Source organism: Lithobates pipiens, unplaced genomic scaffold, assembly GCF_037356315.1.
Source record: "Lithobates pipiens isolate NorthernLeopardFrog02 unplaced genomic scaffold, aLitPip1_a1.2 Scaffold_18, whole genome shotgun sequence".
Classification (NCBI taxonomy): Eukaryota; Metazoa; Chordata; class Amphibia; order Anura; family Ranidae; genus Lithobates; species Lithobates pipiens.
In genome coordinates, this window is record NW_027507758.1 from 584,794,279 (window position 1) to 584,821,587 (window position 27,309).

The following is a 27,309-nucleotide window of genomic DNA, read 5'->3' on the forward strand; positions in this document are numbered from 1 at the left end:
CTGCTGTCAGCGCTGTATGTCACGGAGCTGCTGTCAGCGCTGTATGTCACGGAGCTGCTGTCAGCGCTGTATGTCACGGAGCTGCTGTCAGCGCTGTATGTCACGGAGCTGCTGTCAGCGCTGTATGTCACGGAGCTGCTGTCAGCGCTGTATGTCACGGAGCTGCTGTCAGCGCTGTATGTCACGGAGCTGCTGTCAGCGCTGTATGTCACGGAGCTGCTGTCAGCGCTGTATGTCACGGAGCTGCTGTCAGCGCTGTATGTCACGGTGCTGCTGTCAGCGCTGTATGTCACGGAGCTGCTGTCAGCGCTGTATGTCACGGAGCTGCTGTCAGTGCTGTATGTCACGGAGCTGCTGTCAGCGCTGTATGTCACGGAGCTGCTGTCAGCGCTGTATGTCACGGAGCTGCTGTCAGCGCTGTATGTCACGGTGCTGCTGTCAGCGCTGTATGTCACGGAGCTGCTGTCAGCGCTGTATGTCACGGAGCTGCTGTCAGCGCTGTATGTCACGGAGCTGCTGTCAGCGCTGTATGTCACGGAGCTGCTGTCAGCGCTGTATGTCACGGAGCTGCTGTCAGCGCTGTATGTCACGGTGCTGATGTCAGTGCTCTGTATTACGGTGCTGCTGTCAGTGCTCTGTATCTCCTGCACCCTCTTGTTTGCCTACCCTGGTCCCTGACCTTCCCTCTCCTCCATTGCCTTCATTAGCTCCATAGTCCTGAATTGTCAGAACAATTTCCCAAATAAAAAAAAAATGCTTGTAGTTATCGATCCCAAATTCACCTCATACATGTATTATGCTATTGTCCAGGTGGTGGGACTACGTGCTACCCCCTAATAATTACCCCGTGGCCGCAAATTCGACCTAAAGGTTTGCGAAATTCGCCTCCCATTGAAGTCAATGGAGCCCGCGGCGAACGGTCGTTTTCGCGAACGTTTGTGTCCGTTCGCGTTTCGCGTTCGCGAAACGTCCCGTCGGAAGTTCGTCCATCACTAAAGAAATCTAGAACCAATGGAAGGTCCCATTTGGGGAATCTAGGCTTCCTTTGTGGCCTAAGCCTGACTGCTCCTTTGAAAAATTGTTGGACCAAGGGATGATTGGCCCATGCGACTCCAGAAAAAGCTGAAATTGATACCTGGACCCGGAGAGAACTAACTGAAAGGGAGATATCCAATCCTGATTGTAAAAAGCTTAAAACGTCCCGGACTGCCAGGGTATTACAGGAACTGGACCTTGAAGACAAGAGATTTGTAAACTTCACCCTAATTCTCTCATATACCCGGTTAGTACTACTTCTTCGTGCACTAAGAAGAGTGGGAATGACTTCTTCAGGACAGCTTAAAGCCTTCAACCGTCCCCTTTCAAAAACCAAGCCTTTAGGCGCAGGTGATCCGGGCAAGGATGTAATCTCGACCCTTGAGACAGAAGGTCTGGTCTGGATGGTAGAGGAATTGGATCCCTGACACTGAGGAGCATCAGAAGCGGAAACCAGGGTCTGTTGGGCCAATAAGGGATTATGGCTATCACTTCTGCTGTCTCTTACCTGAGTCTCCTCAGGAACTGATGAATGATAGGAGTTGGTGGAAAGGCATAGGCCCTGTGGAACCACCATTTCTCAGTCAAGGCATCCACCCCGTAGGCTTGAGGATCCCTGTACCTTGAGTAGTACTTCTCCAGTTTTTTGTTGCAGGGAGAGGCAAACAGGTCGACTTCTGGGGAGAGCCCCATCATCAGGATCCAGTTGAACACTTCCTCGTGAAGAGACCACTCGTTGTCCAGAAGTATCCGTGAAAGAAAGTCTGCCTGAACGTTCTGAATCCCCGGAACATAAGTTGCTGTCAGATCCTTCAGGTTCCTCTGAGCCCAGGTCATGATCGGTTCCACCTCCTGGAGAAGGGATAGACTTCGGGTACCCCCTTACCTTCTTATGTACGCTACTGCTGTGGTGTTGTCTAGCCTGAGTAAGACTGAGGCTCCTGAAATCAGATGCCGAAAGGCTAGCAGAGCTTGAAAGGCTGCCCTCAACTCCAGGATGTCCTTCTGGAGGGGAGAATCCAGGTGCCCTGAGCCACTTCTGCCAGACAGTGGGCGCCCCAGCCTCTGTTGCTGGCATCCGTTGTTATGGTGACCCATGAGATGGGAAGAATGGAATGGCAGTTTCAGAGATTTTCTCGTTGGAGCCACCACAGAAGGGAATTCCTCATGGATAGGGTGATCCGAATCAGCTGGGTTTTGTTGCCTGACCATTGATGAAGGAAACCCTTCTGAAAGGGCCTCAACCTCCACTGTGCCCACCTCACCATCTGAATTGTCGCTACCATTGTGCCTATAATTTTCAGGCACTGAAGAGCCTGGAGATGAGAGGCAGAGAGGGCCGGACGGATTCTGTCCCTGACCACTGACAACTTCTTTTCTGGTAATGAGATGGTGCCTCTGACAGTTTTGAATAGGGCCCCTAAGAACACCAGCCGCTGAGATGGGTCCAGCTGGCTCTTCTCCAAGTTCAAGATCCACCCGAAAACTCCTGTAGGGTGGAGATGACCTGCTCTCTGTGAACCAGAAATTGATCCTTGTCTTGAGCCAACAACAGAAGGTCGTCTAGGTAGTGATGTAAACTAATCCCTTTGGTTCTCAGAGGAGCCACCACTGCCAACAGTACTTTTGAAAATACACGAGGAGAAGTTGATAGCCCGAAGGGAAGGCATGTGAATTGAAAATGGCTTTCGCCCACGGAGAAGCGGAGATACTGCTGGTAATTTTCTGCAGCTGGGACATGAAAATAGGCATCCTTGAGGTCTATGGAGACCATCCAGTCCCCTGCTTGAACAGATTGTTGAATTGTGGATAATGTCTCCATCTTGAATTTTTCTTTTTTGATAAAACTGTTCAAGTGAGTTAGATCTATGACCGGCCTCCAGGACCCACTCTTTTTCTGGACCATAAATAGAGGAGAGTAGATTCCCATGCCTCGCTGAATGACTGGAACATGGATAACGGCTCCTTGAGCCAACAAAGATTCCACGTAGGCTAGAAGAATTAGCCTTTTTTCGTCTGAAGCCGGAAGAGAGGGGGGACCCATCTGAGCCTGGGAGATTCCTTGAAGGTCCAAACATGACCTGAGGAGACAGTCTTGACGGTCCAGAAGTCTTGGATCGAGGCCGCCCAGACATGGCGAAAGTGAAAAAGACGAGCCCCCACCTGACCTGTCTGAGCGGGCCCAACCTCAAAAGGATTTAGTCGGTTCCCTCTCTCCCTTTCAATCACTTTTTGTAGATTTTTTAAAAGAGGATTGTCTTGATTTCCAGGACCTGGAAAATTCACGGCCCGGTCTATAATTGCAAGCTTCCCTAGCTCGTTCCTGGTACTGTCTCTTTGGAAAAGACCTTCTCTGGGCTTGCAAACGCCGGTCCTGGGGAAGGAACCCGACCTCCCACCACTGGCTCGGGTAATAGTTTCATCCAACTTATTGACGAAAAGGGAGGACCCCTCAAAGGGGATACGGCACCATACTTGTTTTGACCCTGGGTCCGCCAGCCAAGGACGGAGCCACAGAGCCCGTTTGGCCGTAACGGAAGAAAGCATCACCCGAGCCACCAGGTGTATGATGTCCATAGAGGCCTCCCCAAGAAAGGCGGAGGCCAGCCTAAAGCCGCGTACACACGGGCGGATTGTATGGCCTACTTAGTCCGTCATACAATCCGACGGACAGTCCGTCATACTTTTGAATGAACGGACTTGACCACACACGGATGCACAAACAGTCCGTCGAAAGCTTGCGCGATGACGTGTACAGCCCGTACGACGGGACTAGAAATAGGAAGTCCAATGCAAAGCAATGCAACCTTCCGCCGTGTAAATCCTTTCTGAGCATGCGCCATTCTTAGTCCATCGAACTAGCCTACTCACGAGCGGATTGTCCGCTGAAACCAAAGTATGACGGATAGAATTACGGAAATTCCGGCCGCGTACACACGGGCGGACTGTATGGCCTACTTAGTCCGTCGAAACACATTTCAGTGGACAGTCCGCTCGTGTGTGGGCTTCAGCTGACTTTTTCAGCGTGCAGTCTGGCGTACTAAGTATTTCGGAATTTCCATAATTCTGCCCATCATACTTTGGTTTCAGCGGACAATCCGCTCGTGAGTAGGCTAGTTCGACGGACTAAGAATGGCGCATGCTCAGAAAGGATTTACACGGTCGAAGGGTGCATTGCTGTGTATTGGACTTCCTATTTCTAGTCCCGTCGTACGTGCTGTACACCTCACCGTGCAAGCTTTCGACGGACTGTTTGTGCATCCGTGTGTGGTCAAGTCCGTTCATTCGAAAGTAGGACAGACTGTCCGTCGGATTGTATGACGGACTAAATAGGCCATACAATCCGCCCCTGTGTACGCGGCTTTCAAAATACTTAGTACGCCAGACTGCACGCTGAAAAAGTCCGCTGAAGCCCACACACGAGCGGACTGTCCGCTGAAATGTGTTTCGACGGACTAAGTAGGCCATACAGTCCGCCCGTGTGTACGCGGCCTAAGTTCTTGGATAGGCAAGCTCTTAGCCGTATCTTCAGAGATATTCCTAAGCGTCTCATCTACACTATCCGTCCATACCTCCATTGCTTTGGACATAGCGGCCTGAGCTAACGCTGGCTTACAGGCCATTCCTGCTGTGAGATACACTCTCTTTAAATCAGCGTCAATCCGTCTGTCCAGAACATCCTTAAAAGAACCAGTGTCCTCTAAGGGAAGTGTGACATGTTTCACCAGCCTCATGACTGCTGCGTCTACCAGCGGCGCTGACTCCAAATGCTTCACCTGGAAGTTTGGAAGGAGCAGCCACAGAATCTTCCCAGTTCAGTGTCTCTCTAACAGCTCTGACCAGAGGAGGAAGTAGAGCAAAATCAAAACCCACACAGGGATCACTTTCATCAGAGTCACTGTCAGATATGGCAGCTGAGGGGTGGCTATGCACAGAGGATTCCCAAGTATCCTGCAGCTGAGTCTCCCTTCCTAGAGAAAGTGGCGGCTCTGCCAGAGGAACATAGGACTGGCCCTCAATATTTCTGATGGACTCCTTAACAACTTTTTCCACCAGGGTTTTAAGTTGTTGATCCGCGTCACCCCTTTCTTTGGAAGCTTTGGCGTAGCAGAGATCGCACAAAGATTTTCCTTCCGGTATAAGAGCTCTGCACCCCCAACAGGCACTAGCTGAGTGACTGGATTGAGCCCTCGAGGAATGCGACCGTTCCTCACTGCGGTGTCCTGATCTTGAGGAGGAACCATAATGTTTTGATTTGGAAGAGGAGTGCCGGCGATGCGACTTGGAGGAGTCGCTCCCTCTGTGAGAGCTGCGATGCTGTTCTGACCTGGAAGGGCTGAAACAGGAACAAGACAAGAAACCACAAGAGACAAGATATCAGGACAGAGCTAACAGATATATACTCCTCCCCCACCAGACCTTCAGGTGATCATTAAAAATACCTTTTATGAGAGGGCTGGCCACAGACAGGCGGTAGAGAATCCATGTCCTCATCGATATCCATACGCGCTGAAAAGTTGATAAGGGATCAGTGCAAGGGACAGGGAAGGGATAGCCACCCTGTCCCAGAATGCCACTTACCAATAGATGCAACACAGAGGCAGGGGGAAGTCACCGCAACAGCCCGCAAGCATTCCCAAAGCTTGCACACTAATTCCCCGTTTAAATAGCCCGCTCCTGTGATGTCACCGCCGTGCCTGTGCGCATGAGCGAAATAGCGGCAATTTGCCGCTATCGCGCATGCGCGAAACCATGCCTCGATCTCAAACCGCACTCGCGCATGTGCAGTACGGCCGAGAACGCAAACCCGGACGTAGAACGGCGGCTGGAATGTGGAAGAACCAGCCGCCATGCCTGCACATTCAAACAAACAGAAAAAACAAGGACAGATTAAAGATACACAAACTGCTGCCATAATGAACTATAGAACCTTTCACCACTCCCACCACGACTGATCACTCGGCCGAAGGTAAGGTAAGATGACACCGGATTTTCCAGGGGGCAAAACAGGTCACCTGCTAATAGCTGGCTATCCGACCAATGTGCAGCCTGCCTGCCAGTGGCCAGGACATGGGCTTCTTCACAGCGCCTCTTCCACTGCCCACTCCATACCCTGCTAATAGCTAGGGCTTAGCGGAGTAATGCGACTTTCCATACCCAGAGTCGCAGACCGGCCGACCTCGATCGTGGGGATGATAGATCTTCAGGTAGAAAGACCACCTCTGGGTCCTACGGAGGAGGACAAAAAAAGAACACGGCCAGGGGCAGGGAGCAAAGATTTATGGGAGTAGTGTCCTATAGGGTAGTGGAGGCGGGACTTAACCCACACGTTGCTGCCATGGAGTCTGTCAGGAAAAAAACCTTTTAAGTTCAGCATTTTGTAAGAAGCCCTTATTATCACACAAAATCAATACTGTATATTGTCATAAGAAGGCCTCACTGCCTGGTACTGGTCCACAGTTAAAGGATCATTATTTTTATTCCAAACCCAACAATGGAAAAAAAGACAAGAGCACATCGCTTTTTGCTTTACACATTGGGTTTGATTTACTAAAAACATTAGAATCCAAAAAAAAAAAAAAAACACAAAAAATGGAAGCTTATTGCTTTCTATGCAGAACTGTACGAGATTTTGCACACTCTGGTTTTAGTAAATCTACCCGATAGTATGGATTATTCAATTTTGAGGCTGCAATCCTTCTTTAAGACAGTCAAAACTCGTGTGATTGGCCCATGGGTCATTTTTTCACATTCAGTTCTGGATAGTGATCAGGGCTTTTTTTCTGCGGGAATGCAGTTCCGGCAGCTCCAACACTGAATATATTTTATGGCAAGGTGTGCTAGAGGGTCTCTTGATGTTGACTGCTGGGGAATCTATTTTCTCTGGTGGGGATTTATTTTTTGTTGGAGTCTAGTGTTCCTGAGTAAGTCTATTTTTGTTGGCTGGCGGGGTCTTATGTTGCTGGTGGGTCAATTGTTGCTGGGAGGGATCTACTGTTGAGTGAGAGGTCTATTGTTGCTGGCTGCTGGAGGGTCTATTGATGCTGGCTGTTGGGAGATCTGTTTTGCTGCTGTGGGTCTATTGTTGCTGGGGTGGTATTTTTTTGCTAGAGGGGAGATTTGTTGCTATGTGGGGGATCTATTGTTGCTGTGGTGGGTCTGTTTCTTGGGGTGTCTATTGCTGCTGGGGGAGTCTTTTGTTGCTGAGGTGGGTCTGTTGCTGGGGTGGGGTCTATCAAATTTCATACAAATGACTTAGTAGCACAAAGTGATACCTGGTTCTGTATTCTCTAAAAGGGTTAGTAATGGGTGGTGGGTAGGGGTGGAGCCGAAAGACAGTGCTTTGAGGTGGGTAGGGGGCAGAGACAAGGAGTGACTCAGAAGAGGGGAGTTCCTGCACCTATTCTCTAAGAAAAAAAAGCCCTGATAGTAATTATCACCTTTCCTTTTTTTCAGAATATGTGTATAGCTACAAAGTCTAACTTTCTTTCAAACACTTTTGTATGTGCTTTTTTTATTAGGTTTCGATTTAACTATTAAGTTGAACAATTATTTGGAAAAAGTCTGTCCGGTGAGTATTTTTTTGTGTGGATCTCATTGTTGTTTATGTAGTGCTCCTTTCATTTCTTTTATATTTCATATTTTCCCATAGAGAAAATTGAGTACTGTCCGTGATACTTTTTTTATTTGCACTAACACACATACAATTTTTCAGGACAAGCTTTCGGGGTATGTCCCCTTCTGCAAGGTCTAAGCTGTAGTGATTCACAACAGTTTTAGAAACAGTACTGCTTGGACCTTGAAGAAGGGGACATACACCGAAAGCTTGTCCTGAAAAATTGTATGCTAGTGCAAAAAAAAAAAGTATTACGGACAGTATTCAATTTTCTCGGTCACAATTGCACTAATATGGCTACAATCACCTCAAGCATATTTTCCCATGATCTGTCATTTTCTTTGTGGAAAAAAAGTGAAAAAATACAACTATAGCACTGCCCCCCAAAGGAGCTGCTGGTTTTATTTGGGCTTACCGTTACCTCACCTGCTCGCTTCTCCGTCCCAGGGGTCGCGTTGGAAAGTAGCCCAAATGATGTTGAATCTGACACTTAGTCCTTTTTTTTAACATTTATTTAGGATAAGCACAAAAGTCCTTCAATAGAGAGTCAAAGGATAAAGGGGGAGTTCAGGCACCTGATAAGTGCGGGTTAGAGGTATGGTCAGATCCAGAGGACAAACAGCTCCACAGACTGGATCCAGCAACCATCAGATAGGCCCCTTTCACTTGACCTAGCAGACGATGAGATGCTCAACAAAGTCTCTCCCACGGAATTGTCAATTGAACTAAGAAATCTTGAGAGTTTTGAAGAACTACCATACAGTACCAGTTTTTTTCAGCCGACCCGGCGATACTGTATGGGTGTTGATCCAGGTTGCATCCTCTAACTGAGTTTCCCGGCTCCTCCAGAGATATCAGCCTTGCGCTCGGTCCTCTACTAGAAAAGTCCTCCCCTGGATCCTCCAGTTTTCTTGGCCTCTCCCCGTAGGCGAGACAGCACAGGACCGCCCCTGGATCAGTAGGCCCCAAGACTTTTCTGGGCCTACCCTCTCAGTTGCAAAGCCGCAGGCCAGCCGGCCCGAGGCACAGGACCATGCGACACAGACCCCAGGCCAGGAGGGCCATGAGGTCAGGATAGAAAAAGAACCAGCAAAAATGGCGTCGGTACCTTAAATACCCTCTCCCATAATGCACAGCAGAGAAGCCACTCCCACTGAGCTATTTCTGAGCAAGAGGTGGTATTCAATAGATCCAGCTCGGTGCATTTCCACACTTATCGGCGGCGTCAGCAACACCTACAGTCAAGTGGAAACCAGTGCAACCCAGCTGGACTGGCACAGAAACCAGAACTTTTAGGAAAAATTAACCTGAGCCCAACTGCAGCTTCAGACAACTAAATTTGAAAAATAATAGCGTCTGCCCATTAGGAGCAGGGCGCTACACAACTAATGAGGGAGCAGTTTCCTGGTACAAGAACAGATCCATGATAATTGAAGTGAGTTTCTACAACCCTTATGCTGTGTATACACGGCCGGACTTTTCCACAGCAAAGGTCTGACAGAACGAATCCATTGAACAATTCGATCGTGTGTGGGCTGCATCGGACCTTTGCTGTTGAAAAATCAGACGGACTTAGAATATGTTTCAAATTTTTCAGACAGACTCAAGTCTGGCCGAAAAATCCGTACGTCTGTATGCTAGTCCGATGGATGAAAACCGAAGCTAGGGCAGCTATTGGCTACTGGCTATGAACTTCCTTATTCTAGTCCGGTCGTACATCATCACGGTCGAATTCGTTGGACTTTGGTGTGATTGTGTGTGGTCAAGTCCATTCGTTCGGAAAGTCTGTTGGAATTCCACCGAAAGTCTGTCGGACTTAGTCTGCCGGAAAGTCCGGTCGTGTGTACGCTGCATTAGAAGCTATTTAAAGCCCATTACACTATTAAAAACAACCAAAAGCCACCTTAATTTTCCATTGGCTTTTCACAAAATTGTAAACCTTAGTCGGAATCTCCCTATTTTTAACAAAATTTCAGGTACATGACAACTTTTAGTTTTTAATCATTCCTAATCTCTCACTCTGGACATTTCAATTGTCATAAAATCTCTCAAGGCACTTTTAAAAACTTTGCATACAAGCATTTATTTTCTATATTTATATTTTTAGGACACTAAGAAAAATGCTTTTTAAAAAAAAAAAAATGTACAGGAATTTTCTAAGGGTGGTATACAGGCTATAAAGATGGTAATATTGTCATTTGTAGTAATTTTTTTATTCCTCCAGAGCCGTGTAAAGGTGTAATATGAATGGTTTTGTTCTTTCAGAATTTTTCAGGACCGGAGCCCATAAATTGTCTTGCCGATGTAATTGCCATGGCCGCCCCGGTTAGTTACAGTAATCTTAATGTACAGATGATTCTGAATATTATCGGCAATGTTACAAGCAATGGTTTGCAATTAAATTTCAAGTTCAATGTGGACACAGTAAACGTGAGTATATTTTTTATACCTAAAGGAAGATTCCAGTTATATAAACATGTCTAATTACTGTAGAAGACACTTGTCATTTAGGAGGACCTGAACTGTGAAAGCTGAGCCAAAAAGGAAAGAAGAGGACAAAAACATAGAGAGATAGAAGAGTGACGGCTGAAAAAAGCCCAAGTGGTCCAACAAGTCTGCACTTTTTTCCTTTTTTTTTTTTTAATAGAACATATTTGTTCCAGGCATGTTTAAATTCACTTACTGTTGCCTGCCTCCATACCTCTGCTGGAGATCTGTTCCGGTCATACTACCCTTTAAGTAAAACATTTTTTTCTAAAGTTAATTTTGAATTTTCCTACTGTTAGTTTGAGGTCATGTTCTTGAACTTAGTTTCATATTGAAAATTCTGTCCTTCTGAACCTCGGTCACACCATTATGCCGTGTACACACAAGCGTTTTTTCAGTCGGAATAAACTCTGAAGGTTTTTCTGACGCAATTCTGCTCAAGCTGTCTTGCACACACACGGTCACACCAAAGTCCGACTGTCAAGAACGCGATGACGTACAACACGTTCGACAGGACTAGAAAAAGGAAGTTCAATACCCAATAGCCAATAGCTTCCTTCTCCTACTTGCATCAGAGCATGCATAGTTTTTGGTCTGTCGGAACAGTATACAGACAAACGGTTTCCTGATAGGAATTGGTTCTGTCTGAAAAATTTAGAACATGTTCTGTTTCTAGGTCCATCAGAATTTTCAACGTAAAAAGTCAGATGGGGCATACACACAATCGGAATATACGATGAAAAGCTCCCGTCTGACTTTTTCTGTAGGACTTTCCACTCGTGTGTACACGGCATTTCTATTGCTCCTTCTCTGCTCCCCCTGCTACTTCTGCAGTTGCAAATACCCTTGTGTGGAATAGAATTCCAGTGTGACAATGCTCGGGCCTGGAGGCCGATTGCAACTGATGGAAGTATGTCATGTAGTATGCAAATATCTTTTTTTTAGATGGAATAGTGGAATTGCACTTTGGGGCCATGTGATATGTCTACTATAAGGCCAATAGATTTTAGACTTGCTAAAGGGGTTTGACAAGCAGCTTTGCAGTTTATTGAGTAAAATCTGTCTGGATTAGAAAAAAGTAGAAAAAAGTGAGTATAAGACTGGCAGAAGTGACTGGGGTTATGACAAGCTAAAAGAAAATAAAGGAGTGTTGATAAACTTTTGACCATATAATGTCAGTGTGCATGTGTAAGTACTGTATATATAATATATTATTAATAGAGAAATAAAATTATGTATATATCTATTTATATCTATCTATTGATATATGTATCTATCTATCTATCTATCTATCTATCTATCTATATATATATATATATATATATATATATATATATATATAAAAATTATATAATTACATACCTGTATATAGACACACAATTATAAAATAATGTACAGTGGGTATAGAAAAGAATCACCCCCTTTAAAATAATCACATTGTGTTGCTTTGCAGCCTGAAATGAAGTCAGTCATAGTTTGTTTTATCCAGCTGTATTTACTTAGTGCAACTTATAACATCCAAGTGAAAGATATAACACCAACAAAAAAAATAACAAAAAAAATAAAAAACAGAATCACTGAGTTGGAAAAAGGATCACCCCCTCCTAAAAATGACTTGTAAACTCAATCAGGTGTAGCTAATTACCTTCTCAATGGCACACAGAGCTATCTGACTTTCAACTGTGATCAGCTGTGGTGATTTTGATTAGCTCAGCATCAGGGATGAGCCAAACACCCCCCAGTTCGTTTTGCACCAGAACCTGTGAACGGACCGAAAATTTGCGCGAACTTTAGAACCCCATTAAAGTCTATGGAACTCGAATGTTTGAAATCAAAAGTGCTAATTTTAAAGGCTAATTTGAAAGTTATTTGCAAGTTAGTTAAGGCTAATTTGCAAGTTGCAAGTTAATTTACCACAACACTAAGTCCTCACAGTTACTCTCGGTGGGTGCTGGAATGGGCCCTGCTGTGAAATATTATATAAATAATTGTAATTACCTGTTAAACAGGGGCTGAAAAATTGGGCCTTAGGCACTGGTGCCACAACACTGCAACACCTCACAGAAACTTTAGTTGGAGAGCAGGAATGAGCCCTGCTGCAAAGTATTGCATTAAAATGATATTCCCCTGTTAAACAGGGGCTTAAAAATTGGGCCTTAGGCACTGGTGATGGTGCCAAGACACTGCAACCCCTCACAGATACTCTAGTTTGAGTACAGGAATGAGCCCTGCTGCAAAGTATTGCATCAAATATTGTAATTCCATGCCCCTATTAAACAGGGGCTGAAAAATTGGGCCTTATGCACTGGTGGCAGTGCTCAGAACCAAAAATGTTCTTCCAAGCTATCAGCAGGATCATTGAGGATGAAGAGGATAGTCAGTCCGCATAACAAGATAGTCACTCAGCATCAGCATAGGCAGTCTTTAAGGGATGTGACATTAAAAAAAAAAATATTCGGTTACATCAGCTACAGGTGCTTGGTAGCTGATGGTGATCCAAGACTGATTCATCTTTATGAAGGTCAGTCGATCAACCAAGTCGGTGGACAGGCGCACCCTGTGATCGGTTACAAAGCCTCCAGCAGCACTGAATGTGCGTTACAAAAGAACGCTGGATGCAGGACAGGCCAGTAGCTCAATTGCATATTGTGCAAGCTCTGGCCAGTGATCCATCCTCAAGACCCAGTAACCCAGAGGATTTTCGGTGGTAAAGGTGTCCAAGTCTGACCTTGCCCCTGGGTATTCCTGCACCATGTAAATCAGACGCTGGCGATGGTTGCTGGAACCGATCATACCTTGGGACTGCGGACTAAAAAATTGTCTGAACGTATCGGTCAGACGGACACCTTCTCCACTGCTCCTTCTGTGACTGACCGAAGCCTCAGGAACACGTTGTCCAGGACCAGGAATTTGTAACCTCCCAGTCTCTGGGAACGCGTTGCACAGACCTTTCTGCAAGGCCTCCCAGAGATGTCTCATCCTCTGCTCCCTCTGCGACGGCAAGATAAGGTCCGCAACCTTGTACCGTGGATCAAGGAGAGTTGCCAGCCAGTAATGATCCCTCTCCTTGATCCGAAAAATACCAGGATCCTTCTGCAGGCATTGCAGGATCAGGGAGGCCATGCAGCGTAGGTTAGCTGAGGCATTTGGTCCAGAGTCCTCTGGGTCACTACTGCACCTGGTCCTGCATCCTTCCCAGCTGCCAGAAGAGTGACCCAATGGGCCGTGAAATACAAGTAACGTCCCTGTCCATGCCTGCTGGACCATGAGTCAGCGGTAATATGCACCTTACCGCTGACCACCCTGTCCAGCGAGGTGAAGTGCTAGCAATTCAACCACTGGGCATGTGGATGGCTGGGAGTGAACTTCTTTCGACCGTGCAGCAGCTGGAACAGGGAAATTTGCCTGGTACAATCGGATGTCGGTGTACTGCTAGCAGAGTGCCTGCAAGTACTTGGCTTTGACACACCTAATTCCATACCTTCATTCCTCTCAGTGCAGGTTTCAGAAAGGACTGAAGGTCTAGTGGGGTTGGAGATCCCAGCTGATGAGGAGCAAGGAAAGGTCCGCTTTGTTCTTTGGTGTGGGTCTTTGAGGTAAGGTTGCCAACGAGCTGCATGGAAGGTCAACATATGTCTGGTCAAGCATGTGGTGCCCAAGCGGCTGATGTTTTGGCCACGCAAGATACGCTTGAGACACCGTGCACTGGCATTAAATGATTGGCGGAAATTCACACAGACTTTCTTGGCCTGCTTCAGGACATCCTGTAAGACCAGGCACCTGCCCAAGAACCGCTGCATCACCAGGTTAAGGACGTGAGCCACACAGGGCACATGGGTCAGTTGTCCCTGTCGGAGGGCAGAAAGAGGTTGGTGCCATTGTCGCAAACCACCAATCCTGGCTTAAGCTGGAGTGGTGTCAACCACCTCTCGGCCTGCCCCTGCAGAGCTGACAAAATCTCTGCCCCAGTGTGGCTCCTGTCCCCCAAACAAACCACCGCAAGCACGGCATGGCATTGTTTTGCCTGCGTACTTGCATAGCCCCTTGAACGCCTATGGAGCACCGCTGGTTCCGAGGACAGAGCACTGGAAGAGGCCATGGAGGAAAAAGAAGAGGAGGTGGTGGAGGAGAGAGGTGTGTCACAACCAGTAGTAGCATTTTTGGAGGCGTGGTGGAGGAACAACCTCGAACACTACTGCACCTTGTCCTGCATCCTTCCCCGCTGCCAGAAGAGTGACCCAATGGGCCGTGAAAGACAGGTAATGTCCCTGTCCATGCCTGCTGGACCATCAGCCAGTGGTAATATGCACCTTACCGATGACTTCCCTGTCCAGCGAGGCAAGGACATTGCCTTCCACATGCCAGTAGAGAGCCGGAATCGCCTTCCTTGTGAAAAAGTGGCGTTTTGGGACCTGTCACTGAGGAACCGCACATTGCACAAACTCACGGAAGGGGGCAGAGTCTACCAACTGAAAAGTCAGCAGTTGAAGTGCTAGCAATTTAGCCAAGCTAGCATTCAACCGCTGGGCATGTGGATGGCTGGGGGTGAACTTCTACAGTCCAGCAGCAGGGGCAGGGAAATTTGCCTGCTACAATCGGACGTGGGTGTACTGCTAGCAGAGTGCCCACAAGCACTTGGCTGTGACACACCTAATTTTACACCTTCATTCCTCTCAGTGCAGGTTTGAGAGAGGACTGAAGGTCTAGTGGGGTTGGAGATCCCAGCTGATGAGGAGCAAGGAGAGGTCCACTTTGTTCTTTGGTGTGGGTCTTTAAGGTATGCTTGCCAACGAACTGCATGGCAGGTCAACATATGTCTGGTCAAGCATGTGGTGCCCAAGCGGCTGATGTTTTGGCCACGCGAGATACACTTGAAACATATGTTGCAAACAGTAGCGGTGCGATCTGATGCGCTCGTCTCAAAAAAGGCCCACACCAAAGAACTTTTGGAATAACACGCAGTGTCAAGAAGGACGTTCTGGTAGTCCGGCTGTTCCCGGAGGTCTTACCTGTGAATCTTCTTGCAAAGGAGCCAACCGGCACACGCGGGTGCGCGCTAACGCTGATGGGCGCATGCGGGTGTGCGCTAACGCTTATGGGCGCACGCGGGTGCGCGTTAACTATCGGGTGCACGCGGGTGCGCTAACGCTGATGGGCGCACGCGGGTGCGCGTTAGCTCTGTTGGGCGCACGCGGGAGCGCACCGACGCTGGTGGGCGCACGTGGGTGTGCGCTGATGCTGCCGGGCGCACGCGGGTTGCGCACTAATACTGGTGGGCGCACGCGGGTGCGTGGTGGAGTTGGTGTGTGCGTACATGCGTGCGCGGATGCACGTGAGCGCACGCGGGCATGCAGCATGACAGTTCTTGGCACCAAAGGGGTTATTTAAAGGGACCTGTCACATTGCCTCCTTGCTGTCCGGTCTACAGCGTTCCTGAGAGACCCCCTGTTACTACCTTGATCATTACCTGATTCCTGTTACCTGGCCTGCCTCTGACTACCCCTTGCTTGCTGCCGGTCTCCGAACTCGGCCTGTCTGACTATTCTTCCGCCTGCTGTTTTGGTACCATATCTGCCCGCCCGTGTATGACCCTGCTTGTCTCCGACTACGCCTGCCTGCTGCCCTGCTGTGTTCCTGCCAACCAGCATCCTACCCGATCTGCTTGAAGGTCCGCTGAGTGTCCTGAACTAGAAGACACCTTCCTCTCCGATCCGGTGTGAGTGTTCCTGCTGCTCCTGCTCCTCGCTGACCTCAGTTCCAGCCTGCATCTGGTACCCCTCCGCTTCTTGGAGTCCGGACCAGCCCTTGCACCAGTGACCTGCTAGGCGCTTGTGCCCCTTCTGTGCTCTTGAACATCTGTCTGCTCTACCAGGAGTTCTTGAGCCAGAGGAATACGAGCAGCCGCTCCCAGCATCCGCCACCAGGTACGTGACACAGAGGCAGTGCCTTGCACAGGCGGAGCTCTGCGGTGTGATTCATTTGTGTGCTGCCCTTAAGATGGCCCCTGAAGGGCATCCTGCCTCGTTGGAGATGTGCCTCCTCCCCCTCCTATCAGGCACCCATGTGGAGTCAGTGACCTCATCATCCCCTCCCTCCTCATCACTGGAGCAAACCTGGCAGTATGCTGCAGCTGGTGGAACATGACTGCCAGATTGCTGTCCTTCTTGGGCATCCCCTCTCTCTGGGCTCACGCTGCTGCCTTCCTCTAGCTGGGTATCATCATCAGAACCTTCAGAACGCTGGGCATCCTCCTGGAGCATGTACCAAACGCTGTGCTCAAACAGTTCGGGGGACTCCTCAGGAGGACATGGTGGGTCTAGGGAAGGAGTGACTGATGCCATTGAGACAAGGGAAGAGGCCGTGTTGGCAGCTGCTTTGCAAGTACCCTGAGCCTGGGTGAAAGAGGATGAGGAGGGCTTGGTCATCCACTCTACCAAGTCTTCGGCATGTTGCGGCTCAACACGTCCAGCTGACTAAAATAAGGACAAGCGTGTCCCATGGCCACGTGTTGGTGACGATGCACCGCATCCACGACCAGCACTGTTGCCTCTAGACACAGAGCCTACTTGCCCTCTTTTATTGGCTTGTGACTGTCTGCCTCTCCTTGTTGGCCTTCCAGACATACTAATGGCCTGCAGGGAGATGAGAACACCAGCAATTGGGGTAGCTTTAGGTGCACACTGAGCAGATGACACAGTACACTGTCTGTAATTATTGCAGCTGCCTGCCTGTGGTATAGGATCTGAAGAACACAAGCAATTGCGGTAGCTTCAGGTGTACACTGTGCAGGGGGCACAATACACTGACTGTCACTGGGATCTCTATGATAAAGCTGTGGACAGGCACAAGTCAGGAGATGGATACAGAAAAAAGTAAAGGCTTTATCAATGCCTAGAAGCACAGTGACATTTATTATTAAGAAGTGGAAGGTATTTGTTACAACACAGACCCTCCCTGGATCAAGATATCGCTCCAAACTGGATGAAAGTGCCAGGAGGAAACTGGTCAAAGATGCTACCAAGAGGTCCACAATGACTCTAATCAGTTGCAGGAATTTATGACAAACAGTGGTCATTGTGTGCATGTGAAAGCAATATCACAAATTTTCCAAAAATGTGTGTAGCAGCGGGCTCCTGAAGAGCACAGGCTATGTTTTTCAAAGTTAAAACTTTACCCAAACTACAGTTTGGTTTGGATCTATTTGTCTAAATTTGACTTCTGTGTCAGTCTGACTGGACTGTGAGATGTTCAGCCTGGTCGCAGGTGGCGGGGGGGGGGGGGGGGGGGGCACTGTCTCTGGTGGCAGGCGTTGAACTGTGGTCTGGTCAGGCGCTTAAGTTACTCTCTTTCAGAGTCAGGTCAGTGGGAGTGGCCCTCTCGCTGTGCCCTCTGGGAGAGGGTATTTAAGATGCGGACGTAATGAGGTTTGGGGTTCCGGTCCAGTATGCTGTGCTGATTACATGGTCCTGGTCCTCCTGACCAGCCCCCAGGAAGGCTATGGCCTGGGGTGTGGTTCCACCCAACTTTAATGCCTCAGGACTGGCTAGCCCAAGGCATGGAAACTAGAGGAGGATTCTGAGGTGGATGGGTGCCGTCTCCTGTCTGGGAGAGACCCATTGGACTTCGAGCATTCCAGGGGAGGACTCTTTAGAAGAACACCACGTTTGAGTTTGGTTTTATTAACAAGAGCCTGGAAGGGCTGAAGTAACTGAGAGAATCCGGTCTTGTGGATATCGCCAAGCAGGCTGAAAGATCCAGGTATCCTACAAGTGTTCTACAGCTTAGTTTCCCACGTGTTCTGTAACAACATCTGTGACAAAGACTTTGTTCCTGAGTAAGCACCTTGTTGGCTGCTAGGCCTTGTGAGAGAGGGACTGTCCAACCTGAGTGTTCATCCAGCTGCGAATGGCTATTCTCTGGATGCAGTCAAAGTAAGCAAGTTCCTTAACGTTTATAGACTTTCACATTGAAAGTACCTGAATTCCTTTCCCACCCTCTGATCTCAAGTTAAAAGACTGTTCAATGGTTGAAGTTTGCAAATGAAATCCATTCAAGTGGATCTATTGTCAGTCTCAAGTTACTGGGCCATCTACCACGGGACATCCCCTAGACGTGCAACAAGAAGAAGCGGAAGGTAACGGTAAGCCCAAAAATAACCAGCAGCTCCTTCGGGGGTTAATGCTACATGTGTCCTGTATGGGAGGGTTACAAGAAAAAAGTCACTCCTTAAGAAAGGCCACATGCAGTCATGACCTGTATGGGAGGGTTGCAAGAAAAAAGTCACTCCTTAAGAAAGGCCACATGCAGTCATGACCTGTATGGGAGGGTTGCAAGAAAAAAGTCACTCCTTAAGAAAGGCCACATGCAGTCATGACTGAGATTTACCAAAACGCACTTGAAGATTCTGAGGACACGTGGAAAAAGGTGTTATGGTCAGATGAGACTAAAATCAAATTATTTGGCCTCAACACCAAATGATATGTCAGGCAGAAATCAATTACAGATCACCAGCCAAATAACACAATTTCTACAGTAAAGCATAGAGGTGGTAATATCCTGTTATGGGCGTGTTTCTCTGCAGCAGGGACTGGAGTACTTGTCAGGGTAGAGGGAAAAATGGATGGGGCAAAATAACGTTCAATTCTTGAGGAAAATCTGCTGCCCTCTGTCAGAAAGTTGTCATGGGAAGAGTTACCTTCCAACATGACAATGACCCAAATCACACAACAAAAATGACCACACAGTGGTTGAATGAGAAAAAGGTGAATGTCCTTGCATGGTCTAGTCAGAGAACAGACTTAAACCTTAAAGAATTTTTATTGTATATAGGCATGTATACAAAGTAAAGATGATTGTAACGTAACTGTGTACAGTATATCAGAGCATAAAACAATACAGATACAAACAATTGAAGACAGATAATGATACCTGGTCATAGATGTTAGAGTGAACATGAGAAACAGTGGTTGACCATTCATTAGTGAGCCAAAAATCTCAGGTCATGTCTGAAAAGGGGTGAGACCAGAGGCGTAACTATAGGGGGTGCAGCAGTTGCGACCGCAACCGGGCCCTGTGATGCAGGGGGCCCATGCAGCCCCCTCTACATATGGCTGGCAGCAGCATAGGCAGCTAGGGGTACCAATGCACCATGCACACGGGTGGCTGGAGGTGGAGGGTGACTAGCAGAGCTCCATGCTCGACTATCGCACTGGCTGCTCTTTAGTTGGGCATTACCCGCATGACCTGTGTACTTAGCCGGCTCCTCAGAGTACCCCTCTCCTGCTCCATGCATTGCCACTCAGTCTGATGCCTGTTCTCCCCAGCCAGACAGGGACAGTCCCCCAATGGGGCACCTAAAAAACAAATAAAAAAAAAAATACTGATACCAGTGGTGGAACTACGGGGCTCACAAAGGTCATACCTGTGACCACGCCTTGGAGTTCCACCGCCGGACTCGGAGGGAAGGGCCCTGGCTGGGGTTCAGGGGGGCCCTTCATGGTTTCTTGCATCGGGGCCCTGAAGGTTCTAGTTACGCCACTGGGTGAGACCCAAAGAGTGGAACAGCAAGGTGGGCAAAAAAATTAACCCCAGAGGTGTCCGCATGACAGCCGAGAGGCTCAAAGCTCACCACCCCATTGGGATTTATCTGTGGACAAGCTCAGAGCCCCCACAGAGCCCATGCCCAACACCCCCACCGGGGTCGCCTTTGGCTGAATGATATGCCATACAAGTGTAGCCCCCTGTTTCCAGGATAAAAGCTAGGTCGATGAAGTATCATCTGATTAATAATGAAAACTAGAACCCCCTGACAGCCCGACCCCGAACAGCTGAAATAACCCCTGTGAAGGCAACTCCAGATCTTACTGTACGTGTAGTAAAGGGGGGGCTAGATCGTCCCGAGAAGAGAGTGAAAGAAGCATGTGAAAGGAAAGAAGTAGAGTACAGGATAGAATCAGAGAGGAGAGGAGGGGTTGTTCCTGGATCTGATCTCCATTCCAGGTAGTAGAGGTATGTTACAAAATTATGCCCAGGGTTCTCATGTGACATAAAATCTCTCAGTCTTGCCATTTAATTTTGCTACTATTTGCTCTTGGGGCATAATCCAGGAGACTTTTTCTCTTGTAGCACTGGAATGAAACTGTAGGCTTCTTCCAGGCCTTAGCTATCGTGGTTTTAGCCACGATAGCTAAGGCCTGGAAGAAGCCTACAGTTTCATTCCAGTGCTACAAGAGAAAAAGTCTCCTGGATTATGCCCCAAGAGCAAATAGTAGCAAAATTAAATGACAAGACTGAGAGATTTTATGTCACATGAGAACCCTGGGCATAATTTTGTAACATACCTCTACTACCTGGAATGGAGATCAGATCCAGGAACAACCCCTCCTCTCCTCTCTGATTCTATCCTGTACTCTACTTCTTTCCTTTCACATGCTTCTTTCACTCTCTTCTCGGGACGATCTAGCCCTGTTGGTGCTTAGTCCTGTTAGTGTTAGTCCTGTTGGTGCTTAGTAATTTTGGGGATGTAGTGATTGAATAGAGCAATGCTGGGGTCAGGACTAAGCGTTGTGTTTATTAAGGAGCTGATGGTGCACCAGAAGGATCTGATATGGGGACAGGTCCACCATATATGAAGCATGGAGCTCTCTAGCTCACATCCTCTGAAGCGTAAGGGTGAAGTTCCTGGATAAATTAAAGCCAGCCTAGAGGGAACATAATACCAACTGTATAATACCATTAGACTAGCTTCAATAAGTGATATATTACAGATACCTTTGAAAGATCGTGAAGAATTCCAAAACCATTCCAATGTGGACCATGTTTTGTCCGTGTCCTCTTCCCAGGCCCGAGCATAAGTTGGCTTTTCCACGTTCATCAGGAGGGCTGTATAAATCAAGGAGATACCTCATTTCTGGTCAGTAGTATTGGAGCACCAGTGCTCATAGGGGGTAATTGTGGGAGGTTCTGTCTTATTGGTCCAGATGGACTTTAAACAATTGCCGCCCGCCCTATAGGCAAATGACGGCTGCAAAGTGGTTTCAAAATCCTGATTGGGCGTCATATGACGTCCTCAGGATCTTGAGCCGCTACGCGCCCCCGGGGGCGTGCATCTCAGTGATCGTTGTTGCAGGGTGTCAGTTTGACACCCCGCAACTACGATCTTGGTAAAGACAGAGACTCTTTACCATGTGATCAGCCATGTCCAATCACGGCTGATCAAAGTGTAAATAGGAAGAGCCGTTGATCGGCTTTTCTTCACTCGCTACTGTCAGAAGCGAGTAGAGGAGAGCCGATCGGCTGCTCCTCTGACAGGAGGTTCTGTGCTGATCGATTATCAGCGCAGCCCCCCCTGAGGATGCCCACACTGTACCACCAGGGATGCCACCAGACCACCAGGGATGCCCAGCACCAGGTATGCCACCCTAGACCACCAGGGATTCAGTGCCCACAATGGATGCCAATCAGTGCCCACAATTGGCATCACTGATTGGCATGAATTATTGTTTGGCACTGATTAGCATCCATCAGTACAAAACAATACAATGCCGCCTATCAGTGTCCATCCGTGCCACCTATCAGTGCCTATCCGTGCCACGTATCAGTGCCCATCCATGCCAACTATCAGTGCCCATCCATCCCCATCTGTGCTGCCTATCCATGCCCATATATGCTGCCTATCCATGCCCATCTGTGCCGCCTATCCATGCCAATCCGTGGCAGCTTTCAGTGCCAATTTGTGCCACCTATCAGTGTCCATTCATGTTGCCCATCAGTGCCACCTATCAGTGCCACCTATCAGTCCCACATATCAGTGCCCATCAATGCCACCTCATCCGTGCCACTTCATTGGTGCCACCTCTTCAGTGCCCGTTAGTACAGCCCCATCAGCGCCCATCAGTGAAGGAGAAAACATACTTATTTACAAAGTTTTGAAACTGAAACAAAAACAAAAAAAAATATTTTTTTCAAAATTTTCGTTCTTTTTTTATTTGTTTAGCAAAAAATAAAAATCGCAGAGGTGATCAAATACCACCAAAAGAAATCTCTATTTATGGGGAAAAAAATGACAAAAATTTCATTTGGGTACAGTATAGCATGACCGTGCAATTGTCATTCAATTTGCGACAGAGCTGAAAGCTCAAGATTGGTCTGGGCAGGAAGGTGTTTAAGGGCCTGGTATTGAGGTGGTAAATAGTGGGATATTTGGGAGAATCTGAAAATTTCCGTGTCAGGCGTTTCTATTTTTTTCCTGCAGTGGGACAGGGAAAGGGCACCTGCTGGAGTAAGAAAGTGGCATATGCGATAAAGGCCTTTATCAGTCCACCATCTGAATGCTTGTATATTTAGCCCTGGGGGAAATTCGCATTATGAAACAAGTGAGTGAGCTAGTGGTTTCAGGGGGGATATCAGAGTGTGTTGACAGAGAAATATATATATATATATATATATATATATATATATATATATATATATATATATATATATATATATATATTGTGGCAGCACGCAGGTAAAATCACCTGGTTGTATTCAGGATGGGAAATATGTGTGTCCTAGATTCAGGCTTTATGCAGACTTTTACAATTAGAGGGGAAGAGTTAATGAGCCCAGCTGTAGTAAGTGGGCTCATTAAGACCTCTACAAAAAAACCCCAGCATGCATAGGGAGATGCTCCATCCTGGAACCAGTTTTGTGTGTATAGACTGGGGAGTCTGAGATCTGTTCTGTGCGGTGAGTTAACGCCTGTGTGGCAAACCCCTACAATAGGGGCAGGGACTGGGGCAGCACAAGGCTGCACCCAGTTGTTAGACAGGGAGTCTACGTGTGTAGTTAGAGGTCAAGCTGACCAGGATTTATTTTCTTGTTTTATTTTGTTTGGCTGTTATATGTATCACTGCATGTAGCCTAAATAAACCGGATCTTTTGTTTTTTGCACCTACAACGCTGTCTGCTGTGCCTGACTTTGTGTTGTGAACCCATCCAGGGGGTCACACACACCCGCTACCGAGCGAACCCCCTCACAGTTGGTGGAGAATTTTGGCAGTTTTTTTTTTTTTTTGTTGTTAAGGCCAGCATGGAGGAGATACTGAGACAGCTGGCTCTAGCAAATGCAAACCAGCAGCAAACAAATGCAGCTTTACAAAAGAGCCTTGCAGCTCAACAACAAGCCCAGCAGCAGGCAAATGTAAATCAGCAGCAGAGTTTGGAAGCCCAGCAGCAGGCAAATGCAAATCAGCAGCAGACAAATGCAACTTTGCAGCAGAGTTTGGAAGCTCAGCAACAAGCCCAGCAGCGATCTGAAGCCCGCTTCATAGACCTGTTGCAGAAGCAAGAGCAGAATTTTCAACAGCAAATAGAGACATTGATACAGCAACGTCCGCAGACCAATGAAGCAAGTGGGTACAATAATACCGCAACCTTTGGTGTGAGCCGTTTACTGACAAAAATGACTGGAGAGGATGATCCGGAGGTGTTTTTGACCACATTTGAAAGGACTGCTGAAAGGGAAAAGTGGCCTAAGGAGCAATGGGCTGGACTGGTGGCCCCTCTGTTAACTGGGGAATCGCAGAAAGCTTATTATGACCTAGAGCCTGACCAAGCAAAAGACTATGTGGTGCTAAAAGCAGAAATATTGGCACGGCTGGGTGTCACCCTGGCAGTCCGGGCTCAGCGTGTGCATAACTGGACTTTTCAGGTTGGAAAACCTCCCAGGTCTCAAATGTATGATCTCATTCACCTGAGCAGGAAGTGGCTGCAGCCAGAGATTTTGACCGCACCAAACATTGTGGAACGTGTGGTTATGGATCGTTTCCTGAGAGCTCTTCCTACTGCCATCCAAAAATGGGTAAGCCATGGAGACCCAGAAAATGCAGATAAACTTGTGGATCTGGTTGAGAGGTACTTGGCTACAGAGAACTTGACCACCTCTTCCAGGGACTCACGGACTTTCTCCCCTAAGACCAGATCATCCCCAGTGGCGGGTAAGATGACTCCAAGGGGTGAGGGTGGAGAGAGTGAGAGGGTGGGAGTTCTACCTAAGGTCTGGCGGGAGCAGCCCAGGAAGCCCATGCTGCAAGAGGCAGCGAAAAAAATTATTTGCTACCGCTGCCGGCAAGAGGGACATATTGCAGCCAATTGCCCAGTTGTGGATGAGCCTATGCAATGTGACTTTATAAGGGAGAGACGTCAGTCAGTTTGCGACAGTTGCATGCACTGCCATTCGGGGACCTAAGAAACATTTATGTAAAATGTGTATTAATGGTAGACATGTTGATGTGTTGCTAGATTCAGGTAGCCTGGTAACATTGATAAAAGCTGAATTAGTTACTACAGAGGTCTCTGGGAAGAACAGGGTGGCTGTTATTTGTGTGCATGGGGACACCCGAGAGTATCCTGTAACTTCAGTGTTTTTTGAGACCCCCAAAGGTAACCTCTCTCATCAGGTGGGGTTAGTGTCTCAGTTACCACATGATGCTATTGTGGGAAGGGATTTTCCAAAATTCTGGGAACTTTGGGATTGTCCTGAGGCCCCCATTGGTGCCCCTATAAACCAGGAAGATGACCAGAATTCCTCTGGGAGTGGTGAGGACTCTCCTGAATTTCCCTTGTCGGTATTGGCGGGGGAAACTCGAGAAACTGGGGAGGAGCCAACATCCTCAGATGAAAACATGCCGTCTGTGGAGTTTTCGGATCTTGAGGTTCACAGGGAAAATTTTGCCACAGAACAGTTAAAAGACCCCACCCTAATAAAGGCACGGGAAAATGTGGTGAAAATAGATGGCGAGTTAGTGAACCCAGATAAGACTTGCCCTTATCCTTACTTCACTATGGAAAGGGACCTGCTATATCGAGTGGCTCAAAGGGCAGAAGAAACCATTGAGCAACTTGTAGTGCCCAAACCTTACAGGAAGTTGGTGTTAGAATTGGCTCATGGACACATTCTGGGAGGTCATCTGGGGACAGAGAAAACCAGAGAGAGGGTATTGCAGAGATTCTATTGGCCTGGGGTCATGAAGGAAATAGAAAAGTATTGTTCCTCCTGCCCTGTGTGTCAGAAGTCGGCACCTATGCCACATTTCCGTAACCCACTGGTACCTCTTCCTATCATTGAGGTCCCCTTTGAGAGGATCGCAATGGATTTGGTAGGTCCGATAATGAAGTCTGCTAGGGGGCATCAGTACATTTTGGTTATATTGGACTATGCCACCCGTTATCCGGAAGCAATTCCTCTCCGAAATACCTCGGCCAAAACCATAGCCAAAGAGCTATCCCTTGTTTTTAGCCGCGTGGGTATTTGTAAGGAACTGCTTACGGACCAAGGTACACCCTTTATGTCCCGGGTTATGAAAGAATTATGCAAGTTGTACAAAGTGAAGCAATTGCGTACATCTGTGTATCACCCCCAAACAGATGGGTTGGTTGAAAGATTCAACAAAACCCTAAAACAAATGTTAAAGAAGGTGGTGGATAGAGATGGAAAGAATTGGGATTGTCTAATACCCTATCTGATGTTTGCCATTAGGGAGGTACCCCAATCCTCTACGGGTTTCTCACCCTTCGAGTTGCTCTATGGGAGACACCCAAGAGGGCTGCTGGATATCGCCAAGGAAACTTGGGAAAATGAGAGTTCTCCTCACAGGAGTGTGATTGAGCATGTCGCCCTGATGCAAGATAGAATTGCACAGGTAATGCCAATTGTAAAGGAACATTTAACCCAAGCGCAGTTAGCACAGCAGAGAGTGTACAACTGTGGGGCCAAGACATGTACTTTTTCTCCGGGGGATAGGGTCTTGGTGCTAGTCCCTACGGTTGAAAGCAAATTTCTGGCCAAATGGCAAGGTCCATATGAAGTAATTGAAAAAATTAGTGAGGTGAACTACAGGGTTAGACAGCCAGGAAGGCGAAAGCCGGAGCAGATCTATCACGTCAATCTGCTGAAAGCCTGGAGGGATAGGGAATCCCTAGTCGCAGAGACTTTGTCACAAGTACAGCCTGATTGCTTAGTTCCTGAGGTTGGAATAGCAGACACCTTATCGAAACCCCAACAACAGGAGGTTAAAGAGTTTGTACTTCGTAACAAAGAGATTTTCTCTGAGCTTCCAGGACAAACATCTGGCGTAGAGCATGACATTATCACCCCGCCAGGAGAAAGGGTAAAACTAAAACCTTATAGAATACCAGAGGCCCGACGGGAGGCAATACGTGGGGAGGTTCAAAGGATGCTGGAATTGGGTGTGATAGAAGAGTCCCAGAGTGACTGGTCCAGTCCTATTGTACTAGTGCCCAAACCTGATGGGAGCTGGCGGTTTTGTAACGATTTTAGACAATTAAATAAAGTTACAAAATTTGACACCTACCCCATGCCACGTATAGATGAGATGGTTGACCGGCTGGGAACAGCCCGATATATGACAACTCTTGATCTCACCAAAGGGTATTGGCAAATTCCCCTGGCCGAGTCGGCCAAGGAGAAAACTGCGTTTGTAACCCCAGATGGGGCATTCCAATATAAGAGAATGCCGTTTGGGTTACAGAATGCACCGGCAACATTCCAGCGGAAAATGGATAAGATTCTGAGGCCCCATCATAAATATGCTGCAGCTTACCTGGATGATGTGATTATCCATAGCACAGACTGGGTCTCACATTTGCCAAAAGTACAAGCAGTCCTAGACTCTATCCGGGAAGCTGGGTTTACGGCCAATCCAAAGAAGTGTACCATTGGACAGGAGGAGGCCAAATATCTTGGGTACACTATTGGGAGGGGGGTGATAAAACCCCAAGTCAATAAAGTCGAGGCCATACAGAGTTGGCCACGTCCCAACAGCAAGAAACAGGTACGAGCCTTTCTGGGAATCGCTGGCTATTATCGACGATTCATTCCCCATTTTGCTTCTCAGGCTGTGCCCCTCACCAACCTGACAAAAGGGAAAGAGTCGGTTATGGTTAAATGGTCCCCAGAGGCTGAGGAAGCATTTCAGTCCTTAAAAACAGCCTTATGTAGCCAGCCAGTGTTGTACTCACCAGACTTCTCTAAGGACTTTGTTGTACAAACTGATGCATCAGATGTTGGGTTAGGAGCAGTGTTATCCCAGGTCTGGAACGAGGAAGAGCACCCAGTCATTTACCTCAGCAGGAAGTTAAAGTCCCATGAGGTAAATTACTCCACGATT

At 47.7% G+C, this 27,309-nt stretch overlaps 2 protein-coding genes across 2 annotated transcripts in view; both read left to right on the forward strand.

Moving 5' to 3' along the window:
- The window catches only part of LOC143990301 (uncharacterized), a 45,754-nt gene extending 35,664 nt beyond the window's left edge, over positions 1-10,090 (forward strand). Inside the window, exons 2-3 of the mRNA XM_077490356.1 lie at positions 7,557-7,606; positions 9,917-10,090. Of these exons, the coding sequence (XP_077346482.1) occupies positions 7,557-7,575 (19 nt within the window). The 3' untranslated portion in view covers positions 7,576-7,606; positions 9,917-10,090. The remainder of the gene's footprint in view (positions 1-7,556; positions 7,607-9,916) is intronic.
- LOC143986786 (adhesion G protein-coupled receptor F4-like) overlaps positions 9,965-27,309 on the forward strand; it is a 44,611-nt gene continuing 27,266 nt past the window's right edge. Inside the window, exon 1 of the mRNA XM_077485192.1 lies at positions 9,965-10,081. Coding sequence (XP_077341318.1) covers positions 9,965-10,081 — 117 coding nt within the window. The remainder of the gene's footprint in view (positions 10,082-27,309) is intronic.